This window comes from Eulemur rufifrons, chromosome 6, assembly GCF_041146395.1.
Source record: "Eulemur rufifrons isolate Redbay chromosome 6, OSU_ERuf_1, whole genome shotgun sequence".
Taxonomy (NCBI): Eukaryota; Metazoa; Chordata; class Mammalia; order Primates; family Lemuridae; genus Eulemur; species Eulemur rufifrons.
Window position 1 is genome coordinate 94166671 of NC_090988.1, and position 27967 is coordinate 94194637.

Here is a 27967-nt window from a genome sequence, read left to right on the forward strand (position 1 = left end):
CCGCACCCTCCCCTCCTATGCGGGGTCATGTGCCTGGTGATTCATCGCCAGGCAGCGATTTCCCTGAACGCCTCTAACCCTCCCACCCCCAAGCTGGACGGCGTCTGTCCAGAGCTGGGCCTCGCAGTGGCCGGGGGTGGGGGGGATGCTTGGGCCCAGCAAGACTCACCGTGAGGTCAGGGGTCACCCCACCACCTGCCCACGGCTGCCTGACACTATGCCCCCTCTCCCCTCTTCCTTGTTTTCCTCCCGGTGGGCTCCAGGCCTGGCTCCCTGGTGACCTCTGAAGCTGTGTGATCCAGTCACATGTCAGGATGTGTCAGCTCCTCAGCAACAGGTGGTCTGTAATTATTATTCCCCTCCCCCATCCCTGGGGACAGCCGTGTGGTCAGGACAAAGGATCTGAAGGTAGACCGCCTCAGTCCTGCTGCATAAAAGCTGTAACACCTTAGGCTACTCCTTGAGTCCTTGAGTCTCTAGTTCCTTATCTGTCAAATGGGAATGACCATACCTTAGAGATTTGTTGTGAGGATCAAATGACATTATGGAACTTTATCTAGAGAAGGGCTAAAGCCTGAGTTTTTGAGCCAGATATTCATTGACTCATTCCATAAATAATTGCTGAGTGTATCCGATGGGCCAGGCCCAGTGCTAAGCCTTGGGGATTCAGTGACATAAGTTCTACCAGTGCAGCAGTTTAGGCCTCAGTCTAGCCCTGCAGAATCAGAGTCTATTTATTCATGAATCACCCCAAGTGATTGACGAGCACATTAAAGTTTAGGGGGCACAGGACTGGATTAGAACTGGGTGTCCTCCTGGCTCCACTGCTTACTGGCTGTCCCTTAAACTCCCAGGCTAAGTTTTGTCATCTGTAAAATGGGTAGTTGTGAGGAAAAGCACCAGGGCGTGCAGAAGAACCCTTTCATGGTGCATGGCACGTGGGACTTAATAAGCAGTAAATATGATGCTAATAACTGTAAGTGCTCTTTGGAAAGTACAGGTGTCGGGGACTGGTTGGGATGATGTCACAAGTGTTCTCCTTTCTCCTCCCTTGCGTGGATGAGAACTTCCTGACCCTTTCACCTGTTCTGGGTAGCAAGGCTGCAGAGGAGGTGAGGGGGCTGGGGAAGTGAGAGAAGCAAGAGAACAGTCGCCTATTGTGGGGGTGGCCTCTCTGCCTCATGCTTGCTCTCAGTCATCCTTGTTACCGTTGGGGCAGAACTTATTGTCGCTGTTTTTATGGATGAGGAAACTGGCGCTTGCAGTAGTGGGAGGAATGTCCCAGGACACAGAGCTGGTCAGGGCACCACCAGGAGAGGAACCCAGGCTCCTGACACCCTCCACGATGCTCTTTTCCGTGGAGCACACCAGTTAGGCAGAAAGGAAAGAAGAGCTGGTTTTGATCTTTCTGTGTCAGCACACCCAGCAATCATAAGAAAGAGCAAAACTGAATAGCACACCCAGGGCGACTCCCTTTCTAGGGGAAGATACTCTGTAGCCCCTTTCAACAGCTCATTGTCAACAACGAGCAAAGAGTCCTAACTGAACTTTGAGTTCCCAGAATAAATTCAGTTTTCCAGGGAACCTGAGCAAGTCCCCTCACCTCTCTGCCTCATAGTTACCGTCTGTGAAATGGAGCTAATGATAGGTTTCCTCCCTTTACCTCTTGAGGATGTGGTGAAAGTGAGACTGGAGGTGGCTGTTACTCTGGGACCATTGTTCTGCAATCACAGGGTGGCTGCTGGAGTATTTGGGAGCGGGGCCATGTGTAGCAGCGCGGGGCAGAGAGGACTGGATTGCAGGTTGAGGCTTCTGATTGTGGCCCTGGCACTTAATCTCTGGGCTCCTTTGTGCCATTTTATTTCTTTGCTTCTTAATTCCTCCTTTGTAAAACAAGGAATGGGGTTGATCTCAGAAGCTCCTTCTGGCATTATTTAATGGTTTCTGTGAAGTCTGTTAAGGTTTCTGTAGATTTTGGTGTCTAGACTGCCTCCTCCAGTACTCCCCCCACCGCAGGCATGGTTCACCCTCACTGCATGAGATAGGCATCTTTTGCTCTGATTCTTGGTAATTCCTGTTATCAGTGAAAAGCATTTGCTAACCTGCAGGAAACTTCACATTGAGCAACCTGTGCAATCTCTTTCTGTGGTGATCTTTCTAAACCCTGGGGTGGGGAGGTATTAACTGCCTCTAGATAGCTGGAGGGCTGTCCTGTGCATAAGGTTAGCTTTACTCTTTGTATAAAAGATTCAAGGAGAACATGTGGGATTGAGGGATAGAAATCAGGAATCTGTAAGAAAGCATTTTTAGTAGTCACAGCTGCCCAAGGATGAGGCAGGTTAGTGTGCCCTCCAGCCCTCCAGCCCTCCAGCATGGCAAGAAACTTGTTGGGATGTTGAATATTGTAGGAATTTGAGCATTTCTTTGAGACAGGGGAGGTGAACTAGGGGATTTAAGGCCTCCACCAACCCTGAGGATGTATGATTCTATAAAATGCTTCATTGTGAGCCTGTCCTACGGCTTCAGAGTCTACAGAGACTGAGGCCTTGGAGTTGCACCTGTAAAGTGCATCGTCGTCCTTTTCTCCTGTGGTCATTGTGAGTCACCACAGTAAATGTGAGTTCCTCAGTCTCGGCCCTTTGGCAGCAATGTCCACACCGAAGGTCATTTCTTCCAGGGGCTGCGGTCACAAGACCTGAGTTACCTCCTCTCTTGCACTGCTCTTCCTGGTAGGCTCCCCCGGCAGCCTGCTGCTTCAGTGACGGAGGACAAACCTGCCAGGAATGTGCAGTGCCTACACCCAGCCTGTCTCAGAAGGGGGTTGAAATCAGCACTGATTTCTCAGTAGCTGAACTTTGAATCCTCTGAGTCTGGACAATTCCTGGTTCAGGGATGTTTTGCCTGTCCATATTTTCATTCAGCATTTAGTGAGTACCTACTGTGTGCCAGGCCCTGCAATAGATGCTGGAGTCTACTGGTGATACATACATGATCTTGGCCCTTAGGAACTTCACAGTCAGGTAGGGAGACAGAGGAGACATAGACACTATGACACCATCCTTGTGATAGAAGCAACCCCAGGAAGACCCTGCTGGCTGGCCTCTGGGACATGGGAGATGGATATGGAGTTTGAGGGGTTCCCAGAAGAAGTAAAGCTGGAGCTCAGGTCCCTCTTCAAGTGACATCTAATCTCTTCAGATGCATGTAGAGGCTCTTAAGAAGAAAGGCACGGATCCTGATTTTCTCCACCACTCCCACTGGTGGCTTTATGTATGTAAACCGTCAAGAACACACAAAACATGTGGGGGCAACAACAGAGTTGCATGTGTGTGGGATCTGCTGACCACCACGATTGGTGCTTTTTGACCTTTATGTGCCTAGCATCCTGGTGGGCATCATGTTAGGCAGAATTATTATACAAAGTCCTGGTATTAGAGTGGAAATGGTCGCATAGAGAAAACAAAGAACTATATTACATGAAAAGAGGACCAAAAATAATCCAAAGTAGGTAATGATAATGGAGAAGCCATTGATGTATGGGAGAGAGGTCTAGGACTTTGAACCCCCTCGGAGACTGATCTGTGGAGGACTAGAAATCACTTGCATGTCCGGGCCCCTCCAAGACCAGCGCACTAATGGAATCAACCACTTGGGGCTCTAAAGGCCAGATTTACTCTTTACTTTCTGTTCTATTTTGTGTCTCGCTGCTTCCTAAATGGCTGTTGTTGGCCTCTTTCCCCACTGGAAGTTCCGGGATCTCTATGGGATCAGAGTTCCTCAGGATGAAATTATGCTATAACCCTACCAGAAATACGGAGCTGTACTTACCCTTTAAAGCTTAATTCAGTCAATAAATATTTACCGAGCCCCTGCTGTGTGCCAAGTGCTTTGTATAACTGAATCCTAACAGTACCAATTTGCTCCTTTCCTGAGATTCTATCCTCCTTTAGTGATAAGATTTCTTAGTAGTCAGGATTCCTGCCTTTCTTCTCTGTACCTGGGAGGATTCATTCTCTGGGAGAGCTGCTTTGCTGTGAGCAGACGGGAAGCAGGGTTGAGATGAGAGTGATGGGGATTGAGTAGGGATTACAGACCCATCAGCCCGAGGCCAGAGAGTGCGTGGATGAGCGAAGGGGATTAATTTTATTTTTATTCCAGTGAGGGTGTGGGGAGGTTGGGGGACTGGCAGGTGCTAAGGGAGAGACGATTGTTGATGTTGTCCTCTCTCCCTTGCAGGGCTTTTTCCCCACCTTTTGTTAAAATTCCTGCCCATCTTTCAGAACTCCTTCTTTACAGGTAATGCTCTATTTCTGTAGCCTAGAATACTGACCTCCATTCTAGCAGCTCATATGGGCTGTATGTAGCTTTGCAACGAAATACTTGTCTTGAGTCAGTGGGTTTTTTTGTTACCCTGGAGTGGGTTTGAAACCACCTTCCATTTGTTTTGTTTTTATGAGTTGGACTCTTTGTCTTCTATGTCCTATTGTCTGTAAGGTCGATGGTTCCAGTACTTGTCACCGTATCAGTTACAATAACAATAACCATTTATTGAGCAGCTACTTCTTATTGGACAGGACTTTTGTTAGGTACTTTATATACCTTGTCTCAAATCCTCTCAACCCTACAAGGAAAAGTGTTGCTATAAATTATTCTCATTTTACAGATAAGGTAATTGAAGCTCAGGTTTGAATAAGATCCTCCTCTGGGCAGTGGTGGGATCAAGAGTTGAGCATGTTTGTCTTGCTTCTTCCTGTCACCCTACACTGTATTTGATCAACTCCCCAACTACGTTGTATGTCCCTTGGTGCAGCGGCAGATGTGATCATTCTCTGGGGCCCCAGTGCTTAGCATTCTGCGTGGCGGGCATGTATTAAACATTTGTCTGTTGACTGATCAGCAACAGCTTGGCCCATACACATCCCTTATTCATTATTATGACTTACTTTTCTTGCTCCATTCCCTGTGGGTAAGTGAAACTGTACCTGCTTGAAGTGGAACATTTACCCAGGGAACCTATAAATTTGCTAATGAAGCCAGAGGTCACTGGTCCATCCCCAAGGACAGAGTTCCAAGGCTCTACCTAAACCCCCAGCCCGAGATGACATGGAAGGTTGCTCCTATTCAGAAAGACGATGGAAGAGAAAATGCGGACAGCACAGTGGAAATCTAGCTCCTGCATTTTTCCCTGGCAAAATTCTTCCCTTAAGGCTAGATTCCAGTGTCATCGCTGTCTGGAAGCTTCCCAGGCTGACAGCACTGAATGTGCCTTCCCTGGGTCCCCCAGAACCTCTTTATTTTTGTAGATACATAAAACAGCAATTTCAGAAGCTGCCTGCCCTGTTAGGTGCTGTGTTTTGGAAGCACACAGACCATGTATGCCTCATTCTCTCCTGTTATCTCCCTTCCCCGCCTAAAGCCTGGACAGCTGTAAACCCAACTGTCCAGGGGATGAATGGGGATATTCTGCAATTGTATTTAACTGCAGAGTCTGAGGTCCGCGAGGGGCCTTATCTCCAGCCACCCTTATGTTAGGCCCCTGTGCACCTCTCCTCCCAGCCTGCCCCCGTCTCCTCTGGTAGGTCACCCTGTTTTCTGTCATGGGACCATTTCCATGGCAACTTTCCCCAGTCCCTGTCTGGAGACTGAGTGAAGTTCAACCCCCAGCTAAAGAGATTAGTGGAGCGTGTACTGCCTGGGTATGTTTATTGTCTGGGTTAGGGCGGTCTGGGGTTTTTTAAAAAATAAATTTTAAATTTTAGGTTACTTTTAGATTTACAGAAAAGTTACATAGATCATACAGAGTTCCTGTCTATCCCTCACCTGTTTCCCTCATTGTTCACATCTTACACTTATCAAAACTAAGAAACCGCTGTTGGTACATTATTATTCCCAAAACTGTGGACTTTATTTGGATTTCACCAGTTATTCCATTAATGTCCTTTTTGTGTTCTTGGATCCAATCCAGGACACCACATTGCATTCAGTTGTCCTGTCTCCTTAGCTTCCTGTGGCCTGTGACAGTTTCTCAGTCTCTCCTTGTTTTTCATGACCTTGTCAGCTCTTGGCATCTGTTTTATGGTTCTCTGGGAGCTTGTTTCCTGTGGCTAGTGCTGCATGCTACAGCTGGGGTGGGGGTGGGGAGCTGTTAAGAGGCATCACTCCAGATGGCTGAGGACAAAGGCTCTGCAGCCAGCTGCCCAGGCGACCCTCCTGTCTGCAGGATCTTGGGCAGGTTGCTTGGCGTCTTTATGTTTTAGTTTTCTCTGCTATAAGATGGGGAGTGTCCCCAGAAGATTGGTGTAAATGCATGGTGAATAGGAAGCACGTGTCTTAGAAAAATCCTCAGCCCATGTTGCATGTTCAATGAATGTTACCTGTTGTAACTAGTATTTACTCTAGAATGACAATGAAGGGAAGAGGCTTATGGGACAGACTGAAAGGAAGGGTTGAGGAGAGGGCAGAGGGTGGAGTGAGACATTGTTCCTTCCTTCCTTCCTCTTCTCTGTATCCTTGAGGACTGAATGTTACAGAGGTGTTGAGGAGCCAGGACCAAGGGAGGAGAGAGAGAGGAAGTGAGAGTGAACAAGCCTAGCGTAGAGGAGAAAGGACCTAAAGGGGACTTGAGCTCTCCAGGAGGAAGAAGAAGGCCTTCTTTGAATCTCCTGGGATGAGAGGGAAAGCAGGAAAAAGCTGTGGTCTTCTCACCCCAAATGGCCTTCCTGTAGGTTTTCTTTGGGTAAATCCACTCAATCTTCAAAATTTCCCCAAGGAGTCATCTCTGCAAACATTCTCTAACTGGCTTCCATCTCCCCCCCAGGCTTGACCTTACACAGGCACCCCATCTTCTCCTGGGTGCATAATTCCTTGTGCCAAGTGCCGTCATCACTCATTGCATGGTGACACAAGGACCTATGTGTCTGTCTGTCTTCTATCTGAGACAGTGAGATCCTGGAGAGGAGGGGCTGAGCTTGATCCAAGCATCTGGACTATTGTTTGGTGAATGTCAGATGTTCAGTAAAGACTGCTGAATGAATGAATGAATGAGTCTCTTGCTCTGCATGGAACCTTGTAGTGAGAAGGAGAATATTGTGGGTGTGCTGGGTGGTGAGAAGACCCCAAGGGCCCTCTGTGAGTTAAGGTAGCAGTGAACAGTGAACATTGGATTGGACCATGCATTGGACTGGTTCCAGTCCTGGCTTTGCTCCTTATTAGTTGTATGATTCTAGATGAATGAACCCTTCTAACCTTAGATTCCTCATTAGTATAGATAACATCTACCCAGAGGGCCCCTTTTATTTTTCTTTAAAAAAAAATTTTTTTTTCCCCACCAACAAAGCGAAGGCAAACCTTCCTTTCTTGAGACTTTCCACTCCTTTTCTAGACCCAGCTCAGGTCTGGAGAAGCAAAAGCAGGTAGGAATCAACATGGCCTGTGGGGATGCAACTTCCGTGACTTTTGCATCCAACAAACAGGATGCAAGTTCTTTGGAAACACACATAGAAGATTAAGAAATATTGACCCTGTGTTAAGACACAAAGAAAATGTCAAATTACACAAAACGTATGTCACATAGGCCATGTTCCCCGACAATGATAGAATTAGAAATTAATACAATAATAGTCCTCCCCAGGCTTACCCATTTTTGGAAATTTAAAAATACCTTTCTAAATAACTCTTGGGCTAAAAATAAAGCAGAAATGGTAAACTATTTAGAAATGAGTGATCACGAGAGTAGTAAACATCAAAATTTGAGAGAATGTAGCTGAAGCAGAAGTCAAAGGGGGCTCTATTTCTTTAAAAGCATATAGTAGAAAAATGACAGATTTAAAATACATTAAGTAAATTCCAGTGACTGCAGGTAATTCCCTCTTCCTAAGACACCTGTTGTCACCTTCTAAGAACTGGCATTAGAGTTGCTTCTTTAGCAGAAACTCTAACTCTTTTTAGAGAAAAGAAGGCCCAATTTTCTGCTTTAGGTGGCATAGTCTTGGTCATTTAATACATGCCCAGCATTGCTCTAAACATTTCTTTTTTCTTTTTATGTGTGTTTCTATCATTTTATTTTTAAAATTTTTTTAGCATTATTCTTCATTATTTTGTGGAGGTACAAAAGTTTAGGTTACGTATATTGCCCTTGCCACCCCTCCATCAGTGTTTCAAACGTGTCCATCCCCTAGACAGTGCGCATCACACTCATTATGTATGTATACACCCATCCCCTCCCCCACCCACATCTGCCCAACACCCGATCAATGTTATTCCTAAATGTGCTCTTAGGTGATGATCAGTGAAACCAATCTGATGGTGAGTACATGTGGTGCTTATTTTTCCATTCTTGGGATACTTCACTTAGTAGAATGGGTTCCAACTCTTTCACGTGTAAAATTTGATTAAATCCTCACAACAATTCTGTGAGCAGATTATTCTTGTTGTGTTACAGATGTGGAAACTGAAGCAGAGAGGTTAAGTAGCTGGTTCAAGAGCACAGAGATACTTAGTAGCAGAGCTGGGTTTTCAACTCAGGCAGTCAGATGTGTCTCTGTTCCTCTACACACATGGGCATTCGTGGGATTATACGCACTGGTATCTTTTTCATTCATGCATATAGATTAATCTAATTTAGTTTTATGGATGTTTCAGCACCCCCTGAAATAAGCAAGGGTGTGGCGCTGAGCCAGAGTGGGGAGGGTGCCTTCAAGTGGCCTGTAGCCGGTACAAGCAGCGGCCCTGGGTGTGATGCCATTTATTAGCTGAATAACTTTGGATGAATTATTTTACCTAATTTAGCAGTTGCTCCATCTGTAAATGGGGAAAGTAATATTTGTCCCTCGTAGGGTTTATGTGAGAGTTAAATAATGCGTTTGAAACCATGACAAAATACACACCCCTATTATCTGCTATCATTATTGTTACGGCAGAATGCAAGGAGGGGGGTCCTCGGGGACTTCGGCTCTTGTCCAGTTTCCACTGACTCGCTGCCCTTGGGCTGATAATGAGTTCAATCCTCAGTGTCTTCCTCTTTCAAATAGGGCTAATTCTTGCCTCAAATTGTTCAGCTAGAACAGCATCTTGATAGTAAAGCACGAGGCTCAGCTAGGGTAGCATTATCGGTTGATTTCCTCTTGGTTCATCTGACAAGGGTGTTGGGGAAGATGCAGTTCAGTGGAAAGGAGAAGTGTTCCCTTTGGGAGAGTTTCACTAGAAGAGAAAACACAGCTTAGTGGGGAGAGCTGGGCACTGAAGAGGGGTCGTCTGAGTCTTTAAATTGGGGAACAGAGAGCGCCGGGTGCCTGTTGGGTGTCTGTTGAGAGCCGGCACACTTGGAATTTCTGGCTCTTTAAATTAAAGAAGAAGGACTAGTAAAACCAGATGTCATTGTGTCATTGTCTCTTTCAATCAGATTTGTCAGGAGAAAATCTGGGTTTATAAAGAAGAGTCTGTGTCTCTGGAGCAAAAAAGTGTTTAAATATGGAGAAGAAAGAGAAGGTGCCAGAATTTGTGCTCGCCTGTTTGTGCCAGGAAGGCCAAAAATCTTTCAATGCCCTGCTGAAAGTTAAGGACCAGATATGTCCCTTAATTTTTTCACCCAGAAACTCTTTCCTGGGAGCTCCTGGGCTTGCTTTCTTGTCCTGGGACCCTCTCATCTCCCTGGGGTCTGGCACCTGTGGCAGAGACAGAGCCAGAGAGCTGGTGAACAGTGTGTTCCTCATTTGGCATGACTCCCTTTTTCTTTCTCATCCCTTCTGTCTTGTGGCTCTAATTTGTAAAAGTTCTTAAGGAAATGCTGATGATTTAAACTTATGTTGCAGCTGTGTTTTAACTTCGGTCGGAGGGACTCTCCTCTCTTTCTACTTCATAGAAGGTATCCATTCATCTACTTTTCCAGCTTTCTTTTTTGACAAGACTCTTTCTTAAAATGAAATCTTATATCCAATCCAAGTGTATAAAGCACATAAAAGTGAAGCTCTGCAGATTGAAGAGGGGGGAGGCCCAGGAGCCCCACCTGCTTGACATCCCCCTCCCCGACCACCCTGAGTAGTTTCTGAGGCACATGTGAGGTATCCTGGAGTTCCGGAAAGCTAAGCTCCTTACCTGGTGAGAAAACTAAGGCTTAACAGAGCCAAGTGCTGTCCCCAAGGCCACAGCTCTGCTCTCCCAGCCCAGGGTGCTTTCTGCAGGGCTGGGCTGAGGCTGTCCTGGGCCCATGGCTGCTCTTGGTGGTACGCTGCCGTGAGCAGAATGCAGTGCGATAAGAAGGGCTTAGGACAGATGACCTAAGCATGAGCCCTGGCTCTGCAGATCAGTAGCTGGGAGACCTGGAATAACTCTTACACCTTCTCTGACCTGCAGGTTCTCAACGACAGACTGCGGATGGGATTTGTTGACATGGGGTACATAAAGCAGCTTGAGTGTTGTGGCCACCTAGCTCCTGGTAGGGGCTCTATAGGTGGCAAAAATATTTTTATTAATTAAATGAGCTAATGGAGAGGGACCTGTGGTCAGATAGACTAAAGATGATAGAGAAGGCAGTTGAGAGAAAGGCATTGAGCACCGAGTGAGAGGAATTGCAGTTTAGTTGCTTGAGGTTGAGTTCTGGGGTCCTGAAGTCTTTCTGCTTTCTGTCCAGAGAAAAGGTCATATCCGTGGCTGTCCTTGCTGAATTTTGGGGCTCATTTGAGGGGTGGGGTCGGGGGAGATAAGATCCCAGGTTGTAGGTCATTGCTAAGTCAGTGGCGGTATCTCCATCTCTGGGCTGAGAGGCATCTGGAGGCTGCGGAGGGGAGGAAGTGGGTGGCTGGGCTTGTGGTGCTCATGAATGTTTTTTATTGTGGCTGTTATTGCAGCTACTGCAACGTTTCTGTTACCACATGCCTTGATTCTTTGATAAAGATGCCGAAGTTCTCTTCTTGGCTAAGCCTAGTCATGTGGGTTGAAGACGAAGGGCGTTGTGTGGGGTCCCCGACACCTCTTGGGCTGTGAGAGCACACTCGTGTCAGAGGGGAGGGAGCCTGGCCGGGGAAGCTGGTTGAGCCCACTCTGTAGGGAAGCCTGGCGGTGGTTCCAGTTTCACATGACTCTGGATGTCTTGCTATGATAGCCTCTTCCTTGAATTTTCAGCCCTACCTAAAAGTCATGTCTTTTTTCTTCCCTTTCTTCTTTAAAGATTCTTATATCCAGGTTAAAGCTGTAGAGAAGTTGATTTGGCTGACTCTTATATGTGGTTACTTTATTTAGTTTTTAGTATGTGCTGTGCATTGCATAAAGAACTTTAAAACATTACCTTATTTAATATTGTCAGCCCTGGCAGACAGTGTATATTATTGATAGAGGAAGGAGGCAGGGAAGTGGGGATGGATTTTGTAAAACCCGGGAGTAAATTTTGGCAGTGCTTGTAGGCTTGCAGTCACGTTGCTTGTGATAGGCAGATTTAGGCAGTTGACACCAACTTACTTTTTATGTGTCCAGCTCTGTGCTAAGTACGCTGGAGTTACCAAGACTTACAAGTTGCTATTTCTGACCTCAGGCTGCTTAAAATTGACCCTGGAAGTTGAGATTGCCACTCATGAAACTATTTGATAAATATGAGCTGGGGCAAGTTTTGTGGGGGAAATGGGACCTGAGCTGGGCCTTGAGGGTTGAGTTTGGAAAGCAGAGGAGGGTGGGAGACGTGTTAGTTATAGGTATGTCATGGGTGGTAGGAAATAAAGGGACATAGCGCCAATAGAAAGCCCCAGTGCCAGGAATAAAAGGGTGTGTGCAGAAGACAGGGGAATAGGTTGACAGAGCAGAAGATGCCTGGTGGAGAGCAGTGGGCCCATGGCTAAATGCGTGAGTGTGTCCATCTCCTACAGGATCATGACAGACAGGCTACTACAGTACAGTAGGTAGTAGGGAACCATCGCATACTGGGAAACAGGGATGTCATGGGATTGGAGCAGAGAGATAAGGGAGGTAGGGACTGGGGAGGAGGCTGATGCAGTGGTATAGGGCCTGCTGCTCCAGCAAGGTTCAGCAACACACTTTTTTTTTTTTTTTTTTTTTTTGCAGCTGTGGGGGTGGGGGAAGGGAGGTCAAGCAATACACTCTTATTCCTCTTTTTCAGATGAGGAAAGTGAGGCTCAGAGGGGTTACACCGTCTGTTTAAGGCTTGGTGACTAGCATGGGATGGATCAGGTATAGAACCCTGGCCAGCATGACACTGTGGAACCCATCTTACTGACTTAGCCTTTGGTGTGAGCTTCCTGAGGAGGAAGTAGAGGAGGAAGACAATGATGATTCACAGGGGATTCTGTTCTTTTAGACCCACCTGTTTACAGCAGGTGATGGGGAAACTGACCTTTATTAGGCACTGGTGTGTGCCTGGTATTGTGCTAGAGTCTTTCCATGTGTGATCTCTTTTTTTTTTTTTTTTTGAGACAGAGTCTCGCTTTGTTGCCCGGGCTAGAGTGAGTGCCATGGCGTCAGCCTAGCTCACAGCAACCTCAAACTCCTGAGCTCAAGGGATCCTCCTGTCTCAGCCTCCCGAGTAGCTGGGACTACAGGCATGCACCACCATGCCCGGCTAATTTTTTCTATATATATTTTTAGCTGTCCATATAATTTCTTTCTATTTTTAGTAGAGATGGGGTCTCGCTCTTGCTCAGGCTGGTCTCGAACTCCTGAGCTCAAATGATCCGCCCACCTCGGCCTCCCAGAGTGCTAGGATTACAGGCGTGAGCCACCACGCCCGGCCCATGTGTGATCTCTTGCAATCCTCATAGAAGTCAGAACAAGTGTGGTGGTGTTACTATTTATAGATAAGAACTCAGAGAGGTATGGGGCTTGATTAAGCTCTCACAACCAGTGATTGGTAACAGCAGGTTTTGGACCTAGGTTTCTCTTTACAGTTCACACGTTCTCTCACAAAAGGTGGACCAGGCTGCCTGGCTAGAGCCTGCTCAAGGCCAAGAGATATGCACATTCTAGGGGTCCCAAGAATTTACATGATGACGGAGAGCTGGGCACCTGCCTCCGTGCTTCAGGAGGTGTTCCCAGCCTCCAGAAACTTCCTTTAACCCATCCCATGCTGGTAGCCTCTTCCTACTTCCTTAGCATGTGTGCTTGTTTGAAGATCGAATTGATGTCTTGTGTGTAGGGGCGGGTATGTGTGGAGTCTCTTTCTTCAGTGTGGGTCTCCAGGTGACCTCTGAAGAAAGGACACTCTCAACAAAAGCTTATTAACTCGCCTTCCTAGAGGAAGACAGGGTTCCTGCTTTCTAGTAAGGGTTGCAGAGATCTTCTTGGGAGCCGGAACTCTATGGAGGCTGCTGAGGGGCCTGAGTATTGATGGTACTTGTTGAAGGGAACATTTTATCTCAAACTTTAGAAACTGGTAGGTGAATCCAGGCTGCTTGTCTCTGTAGAAGCTAGTTATTTATTCAGCTAAAATTGGTTAAATTTCTGTTATGTGCTTGCTATGTGTTAAGGACTCAGTAGACATGTGGAATAATTAATGACAAGTACAGCACTCAGTTTTAATTGCAAGTAACAAAAGCTTCATCTGGCTAAGGATCAAAAGAGACATGCTAGAAGGGTACACTCAGATCATTGGAAGAAGACTGGGGCAGATTTATACATCCTGCTCAAAGCCAAGGGGTGGCTTGGGAAGGACAGGAGCCAAGGCAGCTCCGGGAATTTCACGGACATCTCTGTTGGGTGCTGCGGTTGGTTGCCCTGGCTCCATTCCCTCCAAACTCCTGTCACGATTCAGATTCCTTAGGGAGCTTGGGTCAAGACAGTCTCCCCAGAATCATGTGGGAAGGGTGAAGGGTATCTCTGCAAAGGGAGGTGTTTTGGGTACGTGCGTGCGCGTACACACACACACACACACACACACACAAAGAGTATCTACTCTAAGAGATACATAAAGCAATCCTGAATCTCCAGGAGTTTATAGTCAATGAGGAAAGATAGATAAGCAAAGGAATAAATAATAGTAGGCTGTGATGGTTGCTATGGAAGGTTTCTACAAAGTGCGGGAGGAGCTTAGGGAGGTTTTAACTTTTGCATGGGGCAGGCATGTGTTAGGTAAGCTACACAGAGGTTGTCTGAGCCAAGTTTTAAAAGCTAAGTAAAATTTCGCCAGTTGGACAGATGCATTTCAGAAGGAAGCCCTTGTGTGACAGCACAGTGATAAGAAAGAATGGCGTGTCCAGGAAATGCAGGGAGTTCCAAATGCTTGCTTGGTTCAGAGAGTGTATCATAGAGGAGGAAGTGTGGGTGGGGCTGGATCGTAAAGGGCCCCATGTGCTCTGGTAGGCATTAGGACTTTAAATTCTAGGAGTTGAGCTGTCATTGAATGACTTCAGGTGGCAGAGGGACATGTTTTCCCAAGTTTTGGGATAATAGTCATGGAGATGGTAGCATGCCCTCAAATTCAGCTTCCTTGAATATGGCTGTTTTTCTGGGGATGCTGATTGTTCCAGACCAGCCAGAGAATGAGGTACTGGGGGAGTCAGTCAAGAGACTGCCCAGATGGTTAGAGAACCCCAGTAGCCATGGGCTTTCCCAGTAACTCCTCCTGCTGTGGATTCAGGGGGTGGTAGTGGATGAGGAACTAGGCCCTTGGTGCTTTCATTGCTCATGGGGTTCCAAGTGCTTGACTGTGACATATCTTTGGCCTAGAAAGCTGGAGGCCACTGAAGGTTGTGAAGAAGCAAGTGTAGGGGGTTTATTCCCTTTCCTGCCTCTATCCTCCACAACCAGTTCTCTCTCTGTGTTTAGAAATTGGCAGTGAGTGGTACAGCAGTAGTCAGGGGAGAACATTCAGGAAGAATATATAAATAGCTTTGGCCCTTGATGCTGGGTGGGAATGGAATCACTTCCTTTTGATATTCACATTGTGATTTTGCAGAGGAAGTTGGATGAGATTGAGAAAGTGTGGGTCCCCAGAGGTTGCTGGGGGGTGGGGGAGACCTTCCTCTTCCTTATAAACAGGAGCTCTCTGACAGGGACAACACAGTACTGTTTCCTTTGTAACAGGTAGTTGCTGAAAACAGGAAAATCTTTACTCCTACTGTGAGGATTTGAAGCTTGTGCTTTGGAGGAATTGTGTCTAGAACCTGTTTGAATGAACAGTGTGGACAAGGGATTAGGAACGTCCGGTTCAGATCCAAAAGATGGGTTAGAAACTGCATATCTCCACATTTTAGCTGTCTGATTTTCACCATGTTACTTCACTTCCTGAAGTTTTAGGTTCCTCAACTGGAGTGAGCTATAGTAATGACACTGCTACCACCATCACCACCACCACCACCACCACCAGCAACAAAATCTAGCATTTATTGAGTACTTACAATGTACCAGGCACTGTGCAAAAGTGTTCTGTATTCATTAGCTCATTTATTCCTTAAACAGCCGTATAAAATAGGTAGTGCTATTATCAGCATTGAACAGATAAGGAGACCTAGGCACAGCAACATTAGTAACTTGCTTGTCCCTCCCTTCCTCCTCCCTCAGCCCTTGCAAAAAGTCAGTAAGCCGTAGAACTAGGACTTAATTTCAGACATTGCAAACTAGAGTTTGATATATCATAGTCCTGTTATGAGTTTTAAAGGAAATTATGTACAAAATACTTAATATGGCTCCTGGTACTTAGTGAGCATTCATAATGTTAGCTATTTATTGTGTTTTTATCCACACTCAGCTAGTTCCTTTTTGTCTCTTGCAGAAGCAGCTCACACAGGATGATGACACTGATGAGGTCGAGATCGCCATCGACAACACGGCTTTTATGGACGAGTTCTTCTCTGAGGTAGGCAACCTTCTTGCATTTTTTTCTGAATGTACATAAGGAAACAGCTTTCTTAGTAAGAATTAAAAACCTCAGATCTTTCAAGGTAGCAGAGGAAGGCCATAGTCTTCTGCTGGGGTAGGATGGCTGGATGAAGAAATTACAAAGAGTTTCTCTTTTTACTGCTTACTTGGAGGGTCTGAATTTTTAACCTTATTATGAAAGTCAGCAGAGGGTCAATTATATGTAATTGAAGAGGTATTTTTAAAGTCTTACGCTACATGGCAACATTTTAATGATATCCTTCCTTGCCTAAAGCACTTAATTTAAATACAGTATCAACCATAGGGTCACAGCCATAAGTGTACAATAAAATCTCTTCGTTAGGCCTGTGATTCAAATAGATCAAATTTGTTGTTTCCAAAAATTTTTATAGTCTCTTTGACTTAATTCTAGTGATAACTGAGAAATCAAGAAACCACCAGTTTATTTTTGTAAGGTTTAGTAGGGATAAAAACGGGTCACCCATGTCTATAGATTCATACACTCTGATCCTAAAGGTCCTTGTTGGGACGGCGCTACGGTAGTTTGGGAGTGGTGGGAAGCTTGTGGAGGAGTGTCACGGGCAGAAACACAGGCTGCGGGACCAGGTGAACTTGGGGTCACGTCTCAGCCCTGCTTCTGCCTACCTTTTGACTTTGTGAACGTAACATGCTGAGCCTTGCTTTCCTTATCTGCAGCTTGGGGATGATAGGATATTTCCCCATAGGGTTATCATAAGGATTAAATGGGATAATAAGTTTGTGTTTATAAAGCATGCAGTGTAGCATCTGGCATATATGTGCTCAATGAATGATAACTTCAAAAAACAAAAACAAAAAACCAAGAAGCTCACTATTGTTGAAGTTTCCACCACCTTATTATGGTTTCTTTGGTTGTTTTTTTTTTTTTTTTTTAATTTCCCTAGAAAGAGAACAAGAGGCACTGTATTCTTTTTGCAGGGAGAATGTAGATGCTTCTCGTCCTCTGGTTTGCGGACTTGGAAAAGTAACCCTCTGGTTCTCTCTAAATGGAGTGGAGTGAGGCTTGACGGTTCATGCCCGTTTACCTGTTAGAGTAATAAACGGGTTCAAGAGCCAACTCAAGCATGTGCTGGCCTGCTTGGGAAGTTGACTGGAAACTCTCCATAGATCCCCACCCTCCTCGTGGGTGGGACTGTCCTTTTGGTCAAGGAGTCATAGTGAGATCAAACAACACTTGGGCTCTGTGAGTCCAGTGTTATTTCAGTTGTGCATTGTGGAAGGAAAATGTCCTTCTGTTCCCTGGTGGGGGTGGCTTTGAGATGTCTGAAGTCACTGTGTGGCTTGTTTCTACATTCTTGCCTTGGAGAATCAGATATAAAGAATTTCTTCCGCAAGATAGGGAATCTTCTTCAATAACTGTTGTCCCTCTTCTCCTGAACCAGTGAGAAGGTCCCTGAGAGGCAGGATTCCTTGTTGGGTGGGAGGATGGTGGCCTTTGGCCTCCCAAACATGGTTTGAGTCCACACTCAAGCATTTCTTAGTAGTGTGACCTCGATCGAGTGACTTAACCTGTCTGAGCTTTAATTTCCTGCTCTGGAAATTGGCAGTGTTAGCACTTAACTTTCCAGGCTGTTGTGAGGATCACATGAGACCACACATCTGGAAAGCACTATCTAGACAGAAAAGCACTGGATGGGTGATAGCTATTTTTGAAGAGGCCCTTTGAAGACTTAACATGAGACCTCCAGGGCTGCCTTGTTTATTGTGGCCTTCTCTTTGTTAAATGCTTTTCTGTCATTTAGGAAAAAGACCCATGAAACCCTTTCATAGTTAGAATGGAGAAGGGGACAGCATGGGGAGGTGGACAGAGCATGGTCTTTGAAATTAAATTCCATATCTCCTATCACTTGTGTGATCTTGGTCACGTTCCTTAACCTTTCCAAGGCTGAGCGGGTTTATCTGTGAAATGGGGAGAAAAAGAATCATCTCACAGATTTGTTGGAGATTAAAGGAGCTCACACTCAGAAAGTGCTTAGCATGGGGTTAGGCAGAGTTACTGTCCTCCTTTCTCGAATCTGATGGAGGACGGGCCTGGGGGCAGTGGGGCAGAAGCACGAGGGAACAGTTTGTGCAGGCTCCGGCCCCATAGACACTGGTCTGAATCACAGCCTTCCCCCATTACTAGTGGTACAACTTTGAAAAGTTAACTATTCTAAACTCTAGTTTCCTCTAAAACAAGAACCTGCTGGTTATTATGAATATAAAATGAGAGAGAGTATACACCTAGAGAGTGCCTGACATCTAGTGAATATGTATTTCATAAATTTTAGTTCTCATCACCATTTTGTCCCCAATGTACTTGTGAATAAGTATAGAACACGACATTTATTGTATACAATGTGGTCTGGAAATATCCTTGAAATTGGGAAAAAGGTCCTTTCAGGTAATAGGGATTTGGGGAAATGAGGGGTATCCCTCCTTCTGTGACTACGGAACATGCTAAGCACTCTTACAATAAAACTTGATTTTTGTACTTGTTCCAGGAGGTCACTCTTGGTTATTTGCTGAGAACCGGTAGTGTGAATCACAGCTTGGTCACAGAGGCATTTGCAAGGTGCAGATGAAGTCACAGGACCGGGATATTTTCAGAATGTGATTCACACTGTAACACTTGAATGGCTTCTCCAGCTTCTTGGTGGTTAGGGAAAAGGATTGGCTCTTGGGTTTTCAGGCTACTTTGGCTAATCACGCCAGAGCCTTGTAAATGATAAACCCCGTATTTTTGTCTAATTTGCAGTTGTCGGTATTTTCCTTGGCCTGATTGCTCAGTTGGCAGAGACAGCAAAGTTTCAGAGGAAATGGACCTGCCTTCGGAGGCAGAAACATTAGGGGTTTATTGTTCTATGTTGATTTATTCATTCATCGAAATACATGAGTCTTTACTGTGTTCCAGATAGTGTGTTAGGCGCTGGGCATACAACATTCTGTGTGACAGGATCCTTGCCTTCTGGTGTCTCCTTATCCAGTAAGGGTGATAAATATTTCTAAAAAGTTATATGATAATGGAAATGTCAAGAAGGTATTTAGTACATTAAGTGCTGCCTGGAGGGAGGAAGGTGTGGTTCTCAGCTAGTCTTGCCATCAGAATCGCCTGGGGAGCTTCTTGCACTTACACATTCCTGACTCATAGGGACTGGAATGACTCAGACTTTCGGATTGGGAGAAAGTTCTTCCACATAATTCTGTCGCCTACTGTGGTTATGAACCACTGCAAAGTGATGGGGAACCTTGGAAGGTTTTAAGGAAGTGATGTGGTCAGAGTGTGTTGTAGAAAAGTCATTCCGATTGCAGTTTGTGGAGGGTGGGAGAGACCAGGAACAGAAAGCAAGCGAGTGGGCTGATGGAAGCCATGGGAAAAAGGACAAGAGCTTTGACCTGAATGTGTGACCCCGAGCGGCAGCACGGTGTATCATTTAGGGATACTTTTGACTAACTGTGGCTTAGGCAGTACAGACATACAGTTATTCCACGTATGAAGAAATTCAGAGTCAGGGAAGATGCGGTGGTTTACAGGTGTTGGGTTCTAGATTAACACCTTTGTGATCCTCTTGGCTTTTCTCTTGAGATTGCAAGATAGAGTCTGCCCTGATTCTCTGCTGCTGTATAACAAATCGCTGCCACATTTAGTGGTATAAAACAGCCGCTTTGTTATGCTGGCAGAGTCTGCGGATTAGAAATCTGGACAGGGCAGAGTGGGATGGATTATCTCTGCCTCATGATTTCTGGGGCCTTTATGGGGAAGACTAGAAAACACTGAGGTTAGAAGCTTATAGAGACTTCTTCATTCTAATGTCTGATACCAGAATGGGGGTGACTCGAAGGAAAGGCTCGGCAGAGACTGTGGACTGCAGCACCTGTGCTTGGCCTCTTCCCGTGGCTTGGGCTTCTCATGGCGTGGCCCACTCAGGGCCACTGGACTTGTTCTGTGGAGTCTCACTGCTTCCTGGCAAGAGCTCCAGCTGTGGAAGGCACATAAACACATCGCCTTTCTGTGCTTTATTCTCAAAGCAGTCACAAGCCTGCCAGATTTAAGAGAGCAGGGCATAGATCCTATCCCTCAGTGGGAGAAGCATTAAAACATTTGTGTCTGTGTTTTGAAGCCCCCACAGAATCACAGCTCCATTGGCATCACCCTGCAACAGCATCGCAAGCAGTAAGAAAGAGAGCAGCTAGAAAAGTCCAGAAATCCTTTTATCAAAGAAGAAAATGACCCAGATCCTCCAAGCTGACTTTCCCTGTGGCCCACTGGCAGGCACTGGGTCACGTAGTCATGGTCACCCTCAGCTGGAAGGGACATCAGGAAAGTGAGCACTTAGCAAAGAGACAAGATTGCCAGGATCACCATAGAAGTGATCATGATTCATCCTCTCGGGCTGTTAAAAAGAAAGTAAGGGCAGGGGTTAGGGAATGGCTATTTGGTGAGGCAAAGTGCTTATTATGGATGGCAGTGTGAGACGCAAAAAACCTGTAATCAAACATGTTTGAAAATTCTTCCTATTCCTTTCCTCTCTTGGAAATTTAAAATGCACATTAACTTATTAAAGGCTCCAAGAAGTCCTGTAATAAAGAACCCTGCTTACCTTGGCTATCCTAGCACTTAGTTCTTTATAGAATCCTTTCTGACATGGAACTTCTATTAACAAGGATGAATGCACTTTGGAAAATGCAATTACAAAGTTTTCTTTTTTGGGTGCTGTCTTAGGTTGGGCTGCTATAACAGAGTACCATAGACTGGGTGGCTTATGAACGATAGAAACTTAATTCCCACAGTTCTGGAGGTTGAAAGTCCAAGAGAAGGGTGCAAGAATGGTCAGGTTCTGGTAGGTCTCTCTTCTGGGTTGCAGATTGCAGTCTTCTCGTTGTATCCTCACATGGCGGAAAGAGAGAGCAAGCCAGCTCTTTGGCCTCTTCTTGTAAGGGCACCAATCTCAGTCATGAGGGCTCCACCCCCATGACCTAATCACACTCCAAAGGCCCCACCTCCAAGTACAATCACATGGAGGATTAGGCTTCAACATATGAACATTGGGTTAACACAAACATTCAGTCCATAACAGGTATGCTTAAAAAAAAACCCTGGGACTATTTGCAGTGGTGTGTGAAGTATGCTTGTCTCCTGAAGTTACCTGTATTCATTTATTCATTCAACAAATACCTACTAAATGATCCCACATGCTTGACACAGTGATGAATCTCAAGGAATCAAAGATGAGCAGCACATGGTGCCAGCCCTTGAGAGGACTGAGTCAGGACTGGGAGAGGTGAGAGTCGAGAGATTGTGGGCAGAGCCTGGCAGGGTGGGGTGGAGGGAACCTAGCCAGAGGAACTTCAAGGTGACTGACCAGTCTTAAAGCCCAGGGCTTTGCTAGGTAGGCTTGATTTTTGTGAGAACTAAGAACCTCAAAGTGAATGTAACTTGGAAACTTAGGTATTAAGTCAAATCTGGCAGGTTAAATACTTTTAATTCTTTAAGGAGAATATTGGATGACAGTGACCTACTAGGTGAGCTGGTAGATTCTGCATTTCTGGGCACTTCCAGTGGGGCAGGCAGGAAGACCTTGCCGGTCACTCGCCTGTTGGCCCTCAGGTCCTCACCCTGCTTCCTGTGCTCTGTCCTGTCTTGCAGGGAACTACACTGCCCAGGTTCTCTTGCCAATTGGCTTTTGGTATGTTTGGCCAAGGGAAGTACTGTGGACTGAATGTTTGTGTCCTCCCTAAATTCATATGTTGAAGCTTGATCCCCAATGTGATGGTTTTGGAGGTGGAGCCTTTGGGAGGTAATTAGGTCATGCAGGTGGATTAGTGCCCTTACAGGAAGAGACATGAGAAAGATGCTCGCTCTCTCTGCCATGTGAGGGTACAATGAGAAGGCGGCTATCTACAAGCCAGGAAGAGGGTCCTCACCAGACACCAGATCTGCTAGTATTTTGATCTTGGACTTCCTGGCCTCCTGTACTGTCAGAGATACATGTTTGTGTTTAAGCCGCACAGTGTATGGTATTTTTGTTACAGGAATCTGAACAGATTAAGACATGGAGGCACTAGCAGAAGACTCAGGAGGAGGGAAGAAGCCGTGTTTTTCCTTCTTTCTCTCTCTTCCTCGGACATGTCTCCTCCTTGGCCTCAGCTTTCACTCAACAGACCCTGCCTCCATGGTCCCAGTTCTGCTGGTCAACTCCACTGTGGTCTGGCTCCCAGGCCCTGGCTTTAGGCTCTGGTGACCATACCTTCCTGATGACCACTGTCTTTCCTGCTGCTGTTGCTAATTTTCAGAGGGTTTCTTGGCCCTTCCATCCCTGCATAAACAATTCCCTCTGCTATATTACTAGGGTTAAAATAGATAGGTTTTTATTTTCCTAACCACATTTTGAGTGATGCAAAGCCCAAATACACTTAACTGATTTGAGATCATTGTCTAAGAATACTTGCTTTTGCTGGTGAGTGTGATGCTGAGATCATTCTTTTCATTTATAAAAGGAGAGTTCAAACTGTAGCCCCAGTCTAGATAAAACCCCTTACAGACTTGACGTCTGCTGTGTGGTTGATTTAGGAGACTTCTCCCTCCCTTCTTATCAATGTTTGTTTTCTAAAACAGACAAGTGAACACATTAAAGAGGATTTGATTGAGAAACTCTAATATGAAGACTGTTTTGGATTATGCCATTTTTGGGGCAAAGTAAAGGTATATGGTTTGTGAATCAGTTATTTGACAGTTATAACCACATTACTTTTGTCACCTTAGAAAGGGTGGCACATAAGTTTTCAATAAATATGTAGGAATTAATGCCCAGCTAGAGGTACAGGGTACCTGGGAGTTTAGGGGAGGCGGAGAATAATTCTTAGGGGGAATAAACAAAGCTTTTTGCTTAGCCTTCCACCTTACCCCTTGGCAATCTGCCAGTTCTCCAGAGTAGCACTTTCTCTGCTTTCTATTGTTTGATTAGATTCCACTGGCTAATTAGGTCCAGAGGAAAGAGGCCAGTTCATGCCTTGAAAATAATTCCTTTCTTTTGGTTAGATGATAATGATTAGTGTAATATAGTAATTATGATAGGTAACACCCAACCTGAAGAGTGGTTGACTTGGTGTCCTTAGATTTCTCTGGGTGTCTACTGATGACATCAGGGTGTTTGTTAACTTTGGGACTGCTGTAAGGATTAAGTGAGACACACTTGTAAAGGCTCAGCATAGTATATGGCATATAAAATGTGCAATAATTGCTGGCTATTTTTGTATTTATCATTGTCATCGTCTACTGTTTATTAAGCATGTACTTTGTGTTAAGCATTTGACACGTATGATCTCATTTAATCCTCACAAAACCTCTAAAGTGGGAATTGTGATAATCCTCATTTCACAGATGAGAGAATTGGGGTTCAAGAAGGGAAATGGCTTATTTAAGATCATAAAACTGCTAAGGGATAGAGCCAAGTCTTGAACCCAGCTGGTTTGATTCTAACTTATTTTCTTAATTCTGTTATTGAGATTCCCATATTACTGACAAATCCTTAAAAATACATTTTAAAAAGCAACACAAAATAAGACAGCATTGGGAACCTGTTAGCTGAAATTTAGCATGATGATTAAAACCAAAAAACACATTGGACTGGTTCCCTCAGTCAGCAGTGTTCCATGAGGGTTCATTGTGCAAAAAGCTCTCTGTATAGGGAACTGTGGTTAGAGGACAAAGAAATAAGGCACATTATCTCTGTGAAAGGCAACAGAACCAATCTCACAGGACAGTCGACATGCCCGTTAACCGGGTGTAGCTGAATACGCATGAACGTGGGGGAGAAGACAGAGGAACCCTCCATAGGTGGTTCTTGTATGTTTACCTGGTTCAGGAGACAGGGTTTAGTACCTAACAGATGCCTGGGTTCAACCCTATCATCGCCTCTTTCTGCAGTATGGCCTGGAGGACGTTCCTCTACCTCTTTGAGCCTCAGTGTTCTCACATATAAAAAAAGGAGATAAGGATGATGCCTCACAGTAGTACCGTAAAGGGCCTAGCATCATTTCCGATAAAATATAAGATCATGCCAAGTAACATCAGTATACTGAATCCCAAACAAACACATACAAATAGCCCTTAAGCTTTTATGGGCCCAGCACACTTCTGCTGTGGGGAAGCCCTTAAGCTTTTAGATTGGGCACTTGTCAATTTCCTACTAGGATTTCCTCCTCCTCCCCTGATCTCCTCATGACTTTTTGGTTGTCTGGCAAATGCACAAAAGGAAATCACATGTAGCTGCCACCATAAAATACTCAGAAAGTCACCTTTGAGGAAGACCAACACTTCCAAGAAAAAGCAAAGACACAAAGTTCAAAAGAAGAAAGCTCTGTGATTGGCCAGTTGCCCATCCTGAAGTCCTAAAGGAGTTCTGTGATTATTTGGTGAACTGACAAAACTGCTGTGAAATCAAGGTTCCTGAAATGCCTCCGGGTGGTGAGGTGGATGAGGACAGAGGAAAGAGAACAGCTGCAGTGGGTGAAGGATGGGTGGGGGTGTGAGTGGAGAGTTCTCTGGGCCCAGACAGTCCTGTAGGCAGGTTGAGGATGGAGCACCCAGGACCTAGTTCTCCTGTGCATGGGGCCAGATGAGCATCTACCATCTGGTCTCCAAATGCCTGGAGTGACTCCCAGCAGTCTCGTCCCAGCAACTTCCTGTCTCCTGTTCTTTCTACCGTTGACCAAACTTTGAGTCAGAATGCTCTTCAGAACAGAATTTCTAGGACAACCAATCCATTGAATATGCAAAATCTAAGTCCTTTATGGCTTGTTAAAACTTGTTGAACTCATTTTTAAATGGTTAGTGCATTTTATTCTAGAAGGCTTTTTTTCTCAATCCTGTAAAACAGTGTGGCTGCTTTGGCAAGACAGTCATGTGATGGAAGCGGAAACATTGTGTGATGAAATGACATTTTATGAAAAGAGGGGTCAATGTGAGAGACAAAGGAGAAGGGAGGGGAAGGTGGCAGTATCTGAGTTACCCGAAAGGCCAGGTTCTGAGGTGGTAACACAGGCCCTTTTTATAGTTGGGTAAGCTTGGGATTCTGCTAAAAGTGAAACGGTATAGAGAAATTTAAAAAGTAAGTCTTGGGTCAAATGGAAGAAGCATCCCAGTTGGAGTCTGGAGGGCACTGAGTGCTGTCCCTGTCACCAGCTATGTGACCTATGACTTCTTTAAACTTCAGTTTCCTCCTTTGAATAATGGCACTAATCCAATCCTATAGATTGCTTTGTCGGCTGTTAAAATGCTTCAGAAATATTTGGGTAGTTACCTGTATGTCTATTTATGCTCCAATGATATTATTACATTGAAATTTTATTCTGCGTCTTTAAGCCAGTGATTCTGTTCTCAAACTCTGGCATATCTAAGCCAATATATTTATAGAGGGGAAAATCCCTTGCTTCAGTGGCAGAAATACTGATTTGAGGGTTAAAGAACTCAAGCTTTATTTCTCCTATTTTCACTTCAATTTGGAGAGCTGTAATCAGGTTTTTAAAAAGAGGCAAATCATCTGCTGGAAGAAAGGTATGCCGGGAGCAGCACATATACATTGAATTGTATTTTTGTTGCATCTCAGCTGTTAGGATCCCATTGCATGGCATTTTACACGATTTCTGCTTGTTAATTGTTGCAGTGTAGACGTGCCCCTCATTCTGGGAGTGAGGGTGATAGACACTGCAAATGTCGAGGTCTCTTCCTGCACTGCCCCGGTACATATGCTTCCACTGCGGTGGGGGCCTCGGGGCCAGTGGCAGCCTGCGCCTTTGAAGCGGGAGCTGAGGTTGCACTTACTGCTCGTGCAGCAGTGCCTGGTGATGGTGTGCTATCCAGGAATGGAGTGCTGCTGGAAAGATTTCATGATACCCACTTTGTCCAACCAGGAGCCCTAGAAATGTGCAGAAATGGTCCATGACTCAGCTTCTGGGTCCTGATCATCTGAGGGAATCGGCAGTACGAGCCTTTCACCAAAACTTGTGTCCAGGGGAAGCTCAGGTTGTCTCCTGAGGTGATCATTGCTTAGTCTCTGTCTCTCTTCCCCTGCCCCGCTTTGTCATCTTTATCTGTTTCTCTGTTTATTTCTCTTCCTCTCATTCTTCTCTTTGTTTTGCCACTCGCTAGGTTCGTTCTCTTCCTTTCACTTCACTTTTCCCTCTGTCCTGTCTGCCCCCCTGCCTTCATCCTCACTGTCTTCTGTTCTTACGTTTTGGGGCTGAAGGATCTGCCCGATGAGGTTTGCTGACCCTCCCCTCTGGTAATGCTTCCTGGTTTTCCTGGCTGTTCTCTGTCCAGAATCCTCCCACCCACGGTGGAAAAATGTATTCCTCTCAGGGAGCAACAAGTATGGATCTTTAACGACTGCTCTGTTGAGATTAGTTTATCTGACCGTGGAAAGGGTACTTACTGGGCAGCTGAAGATGTTTAAGTCATTAGCTTCCTCCCCAAACCCAAAAGGTGAGCATCTTTCACCAAGGAGATCTGCTAAGTGTTTATCTCAGCCATGCACATGTTCTTCCTCTTTGGTGATGCAAGTTACTGTCTTTCTGATTACAGATTGAGGAAACTCGGCTCAACATCGACAAGATCTCAGAGCATGTGGAGGAGGCTAAGAAACTCTACAGTATCATTCTGTCTGCACCAATTCCAGAGCCCAGTGAGTGTCTACTCAGAGCAGTGACCCTCTGCACTGGGGCAGAGCCAGCCTTGTTTGCCCCGCCTCTGGGAGCAGCAGGGCGTGTACTCATCACATCCCACTAATGTACACCTTGTGTCCTTTCCCCGTCTCCTTTACCTTAGCTGAGTTCCCACTGCCTGGCCACAGTCAGCTTCTCTGTTTACGGTCCCACTTGAGCTATTTAACCACTTTCCTCTGCTGCTCAGCTCGTCGCTCTCCTGACCGGCAGTGACTCTTACTGCTTCTCACGCGCCCCTGCTCTGTCCCGCTCTGCGCCTCTGCTTGTACCACTTCCCCAGCCTGCGATGCTTTTCCCCGCCCCCTTTCTAAATCCTACCAGGTCAAGTCCATTTTTTCCCCAGGAGATGTTCTGAAACAGCTTAGGTTCACAGAAATCCTTCTATCCCTAAACTCCTGTTTGTTACCAAGACAGAGGCAAACTTTTTCCCATGATTGTTTTGCATTGTCAGAGTTTAGGGCTATATTTTTGGTTCCTTAGAACAGGGAACAAGCCTGACATGGTCATTCCACCCTTTCCTCTTTTCCATGGCTCTCTAGTACCTGAAGATTAAAGCAGAGCACATGGGAATTGTCTTGGTCACATTCCTGCCCTCCCAGCCACCGTCCCTCCCACTGTCCTCCTCACGCTGCCGGCACTTTAGCTAGATCACCTCTGGCTGTTCCCAGACTCTTCTTGTTCCTTCCTTCCTTTTATCTATTGTTTCTTCTCCCTGAGACTCTTTATGTAAGTCTTCATTTCTACCTGGTTAACACTTAGTCTTTCTACTATCTCTGTCGTTAGAAGCTTTTCCAGACCCCTCTAGGCTATGTGAGGGGACCGTGCTTAGCCACCCTGTGCACACCTTCATCAGAACTCAAACTTTACCCGACGCTGCTGCATGTTAGGACTGCTGATTTATTTCTCCCTTGTCCCTTACTAGACTCTGAAACCTTGAAGGTAGAATCCGTATCTTCTCTCTAATTCCTTGGTTTCTAGCTTAGTTCCAAGCTTGTAGTGGAGGCTGAAAGATGGTTTTTGAATGAATGGTTGTAGCTAACACTTAATTTGCTCCATACAACCCAGAACGGCTTTGGGCATGTAGTAGGTACGTCATAAATATTTGCTTCATTCCGGGCTGAGCTGTGGTTAAAATCCTTTTGCCCCAGAAGTCCCATAGAATCCTCTTCTGCCTGCTGAGCTGAGGTCCTCATGGTAAACCAGGTTGTTTCCTCTAAGAGCAAGTTCTTAAAATTTTGTGTGCTGGAGAATCACTTGAAAAGGCTTGTTAAAACAGGCTGATTCTGGGGCCCCAACCCTAGGTGTTTTTATTCCGTATGTCTGGGATGGGGTGCCTCGAAAATGCCTTTTAAAAAATAAATGCTGAGGCCGAGGTGGGCGGATCGTTTGAGCTCAGGAGTTCGAGACCAGC

The 27967-nt window shown here is 45.6% G+C and overlaps 1 protein-coding gene across 2 annotated transcripts in view; it reads left to right on the top strand.

Annotated features, from left to right (window-relative positions):
• The window catches only part of STX3 (syntaxin 3), a 40849-nt gene that overhangs the window by 352 nt on the left and 12530 nt on the right, over nucleotides 1-27967 (top strand). For both annotated transcript variants that reach the window (XM_069470067.1, XM_069470068.1), the window contains exons 2-3: nucleotides 15710-15793; nucleotides 26417-26516. In XM_069470067.1, the coding sequence (XP_069326168.1) occupies nucleotides 15710-15793; nucleotides 26417-26516 (184 nt within the window). The remainder of the gene's footprint in view (nucleotides 1-15709; nucleotides 15794-26416; nucleotides 26517-27967) is intronic.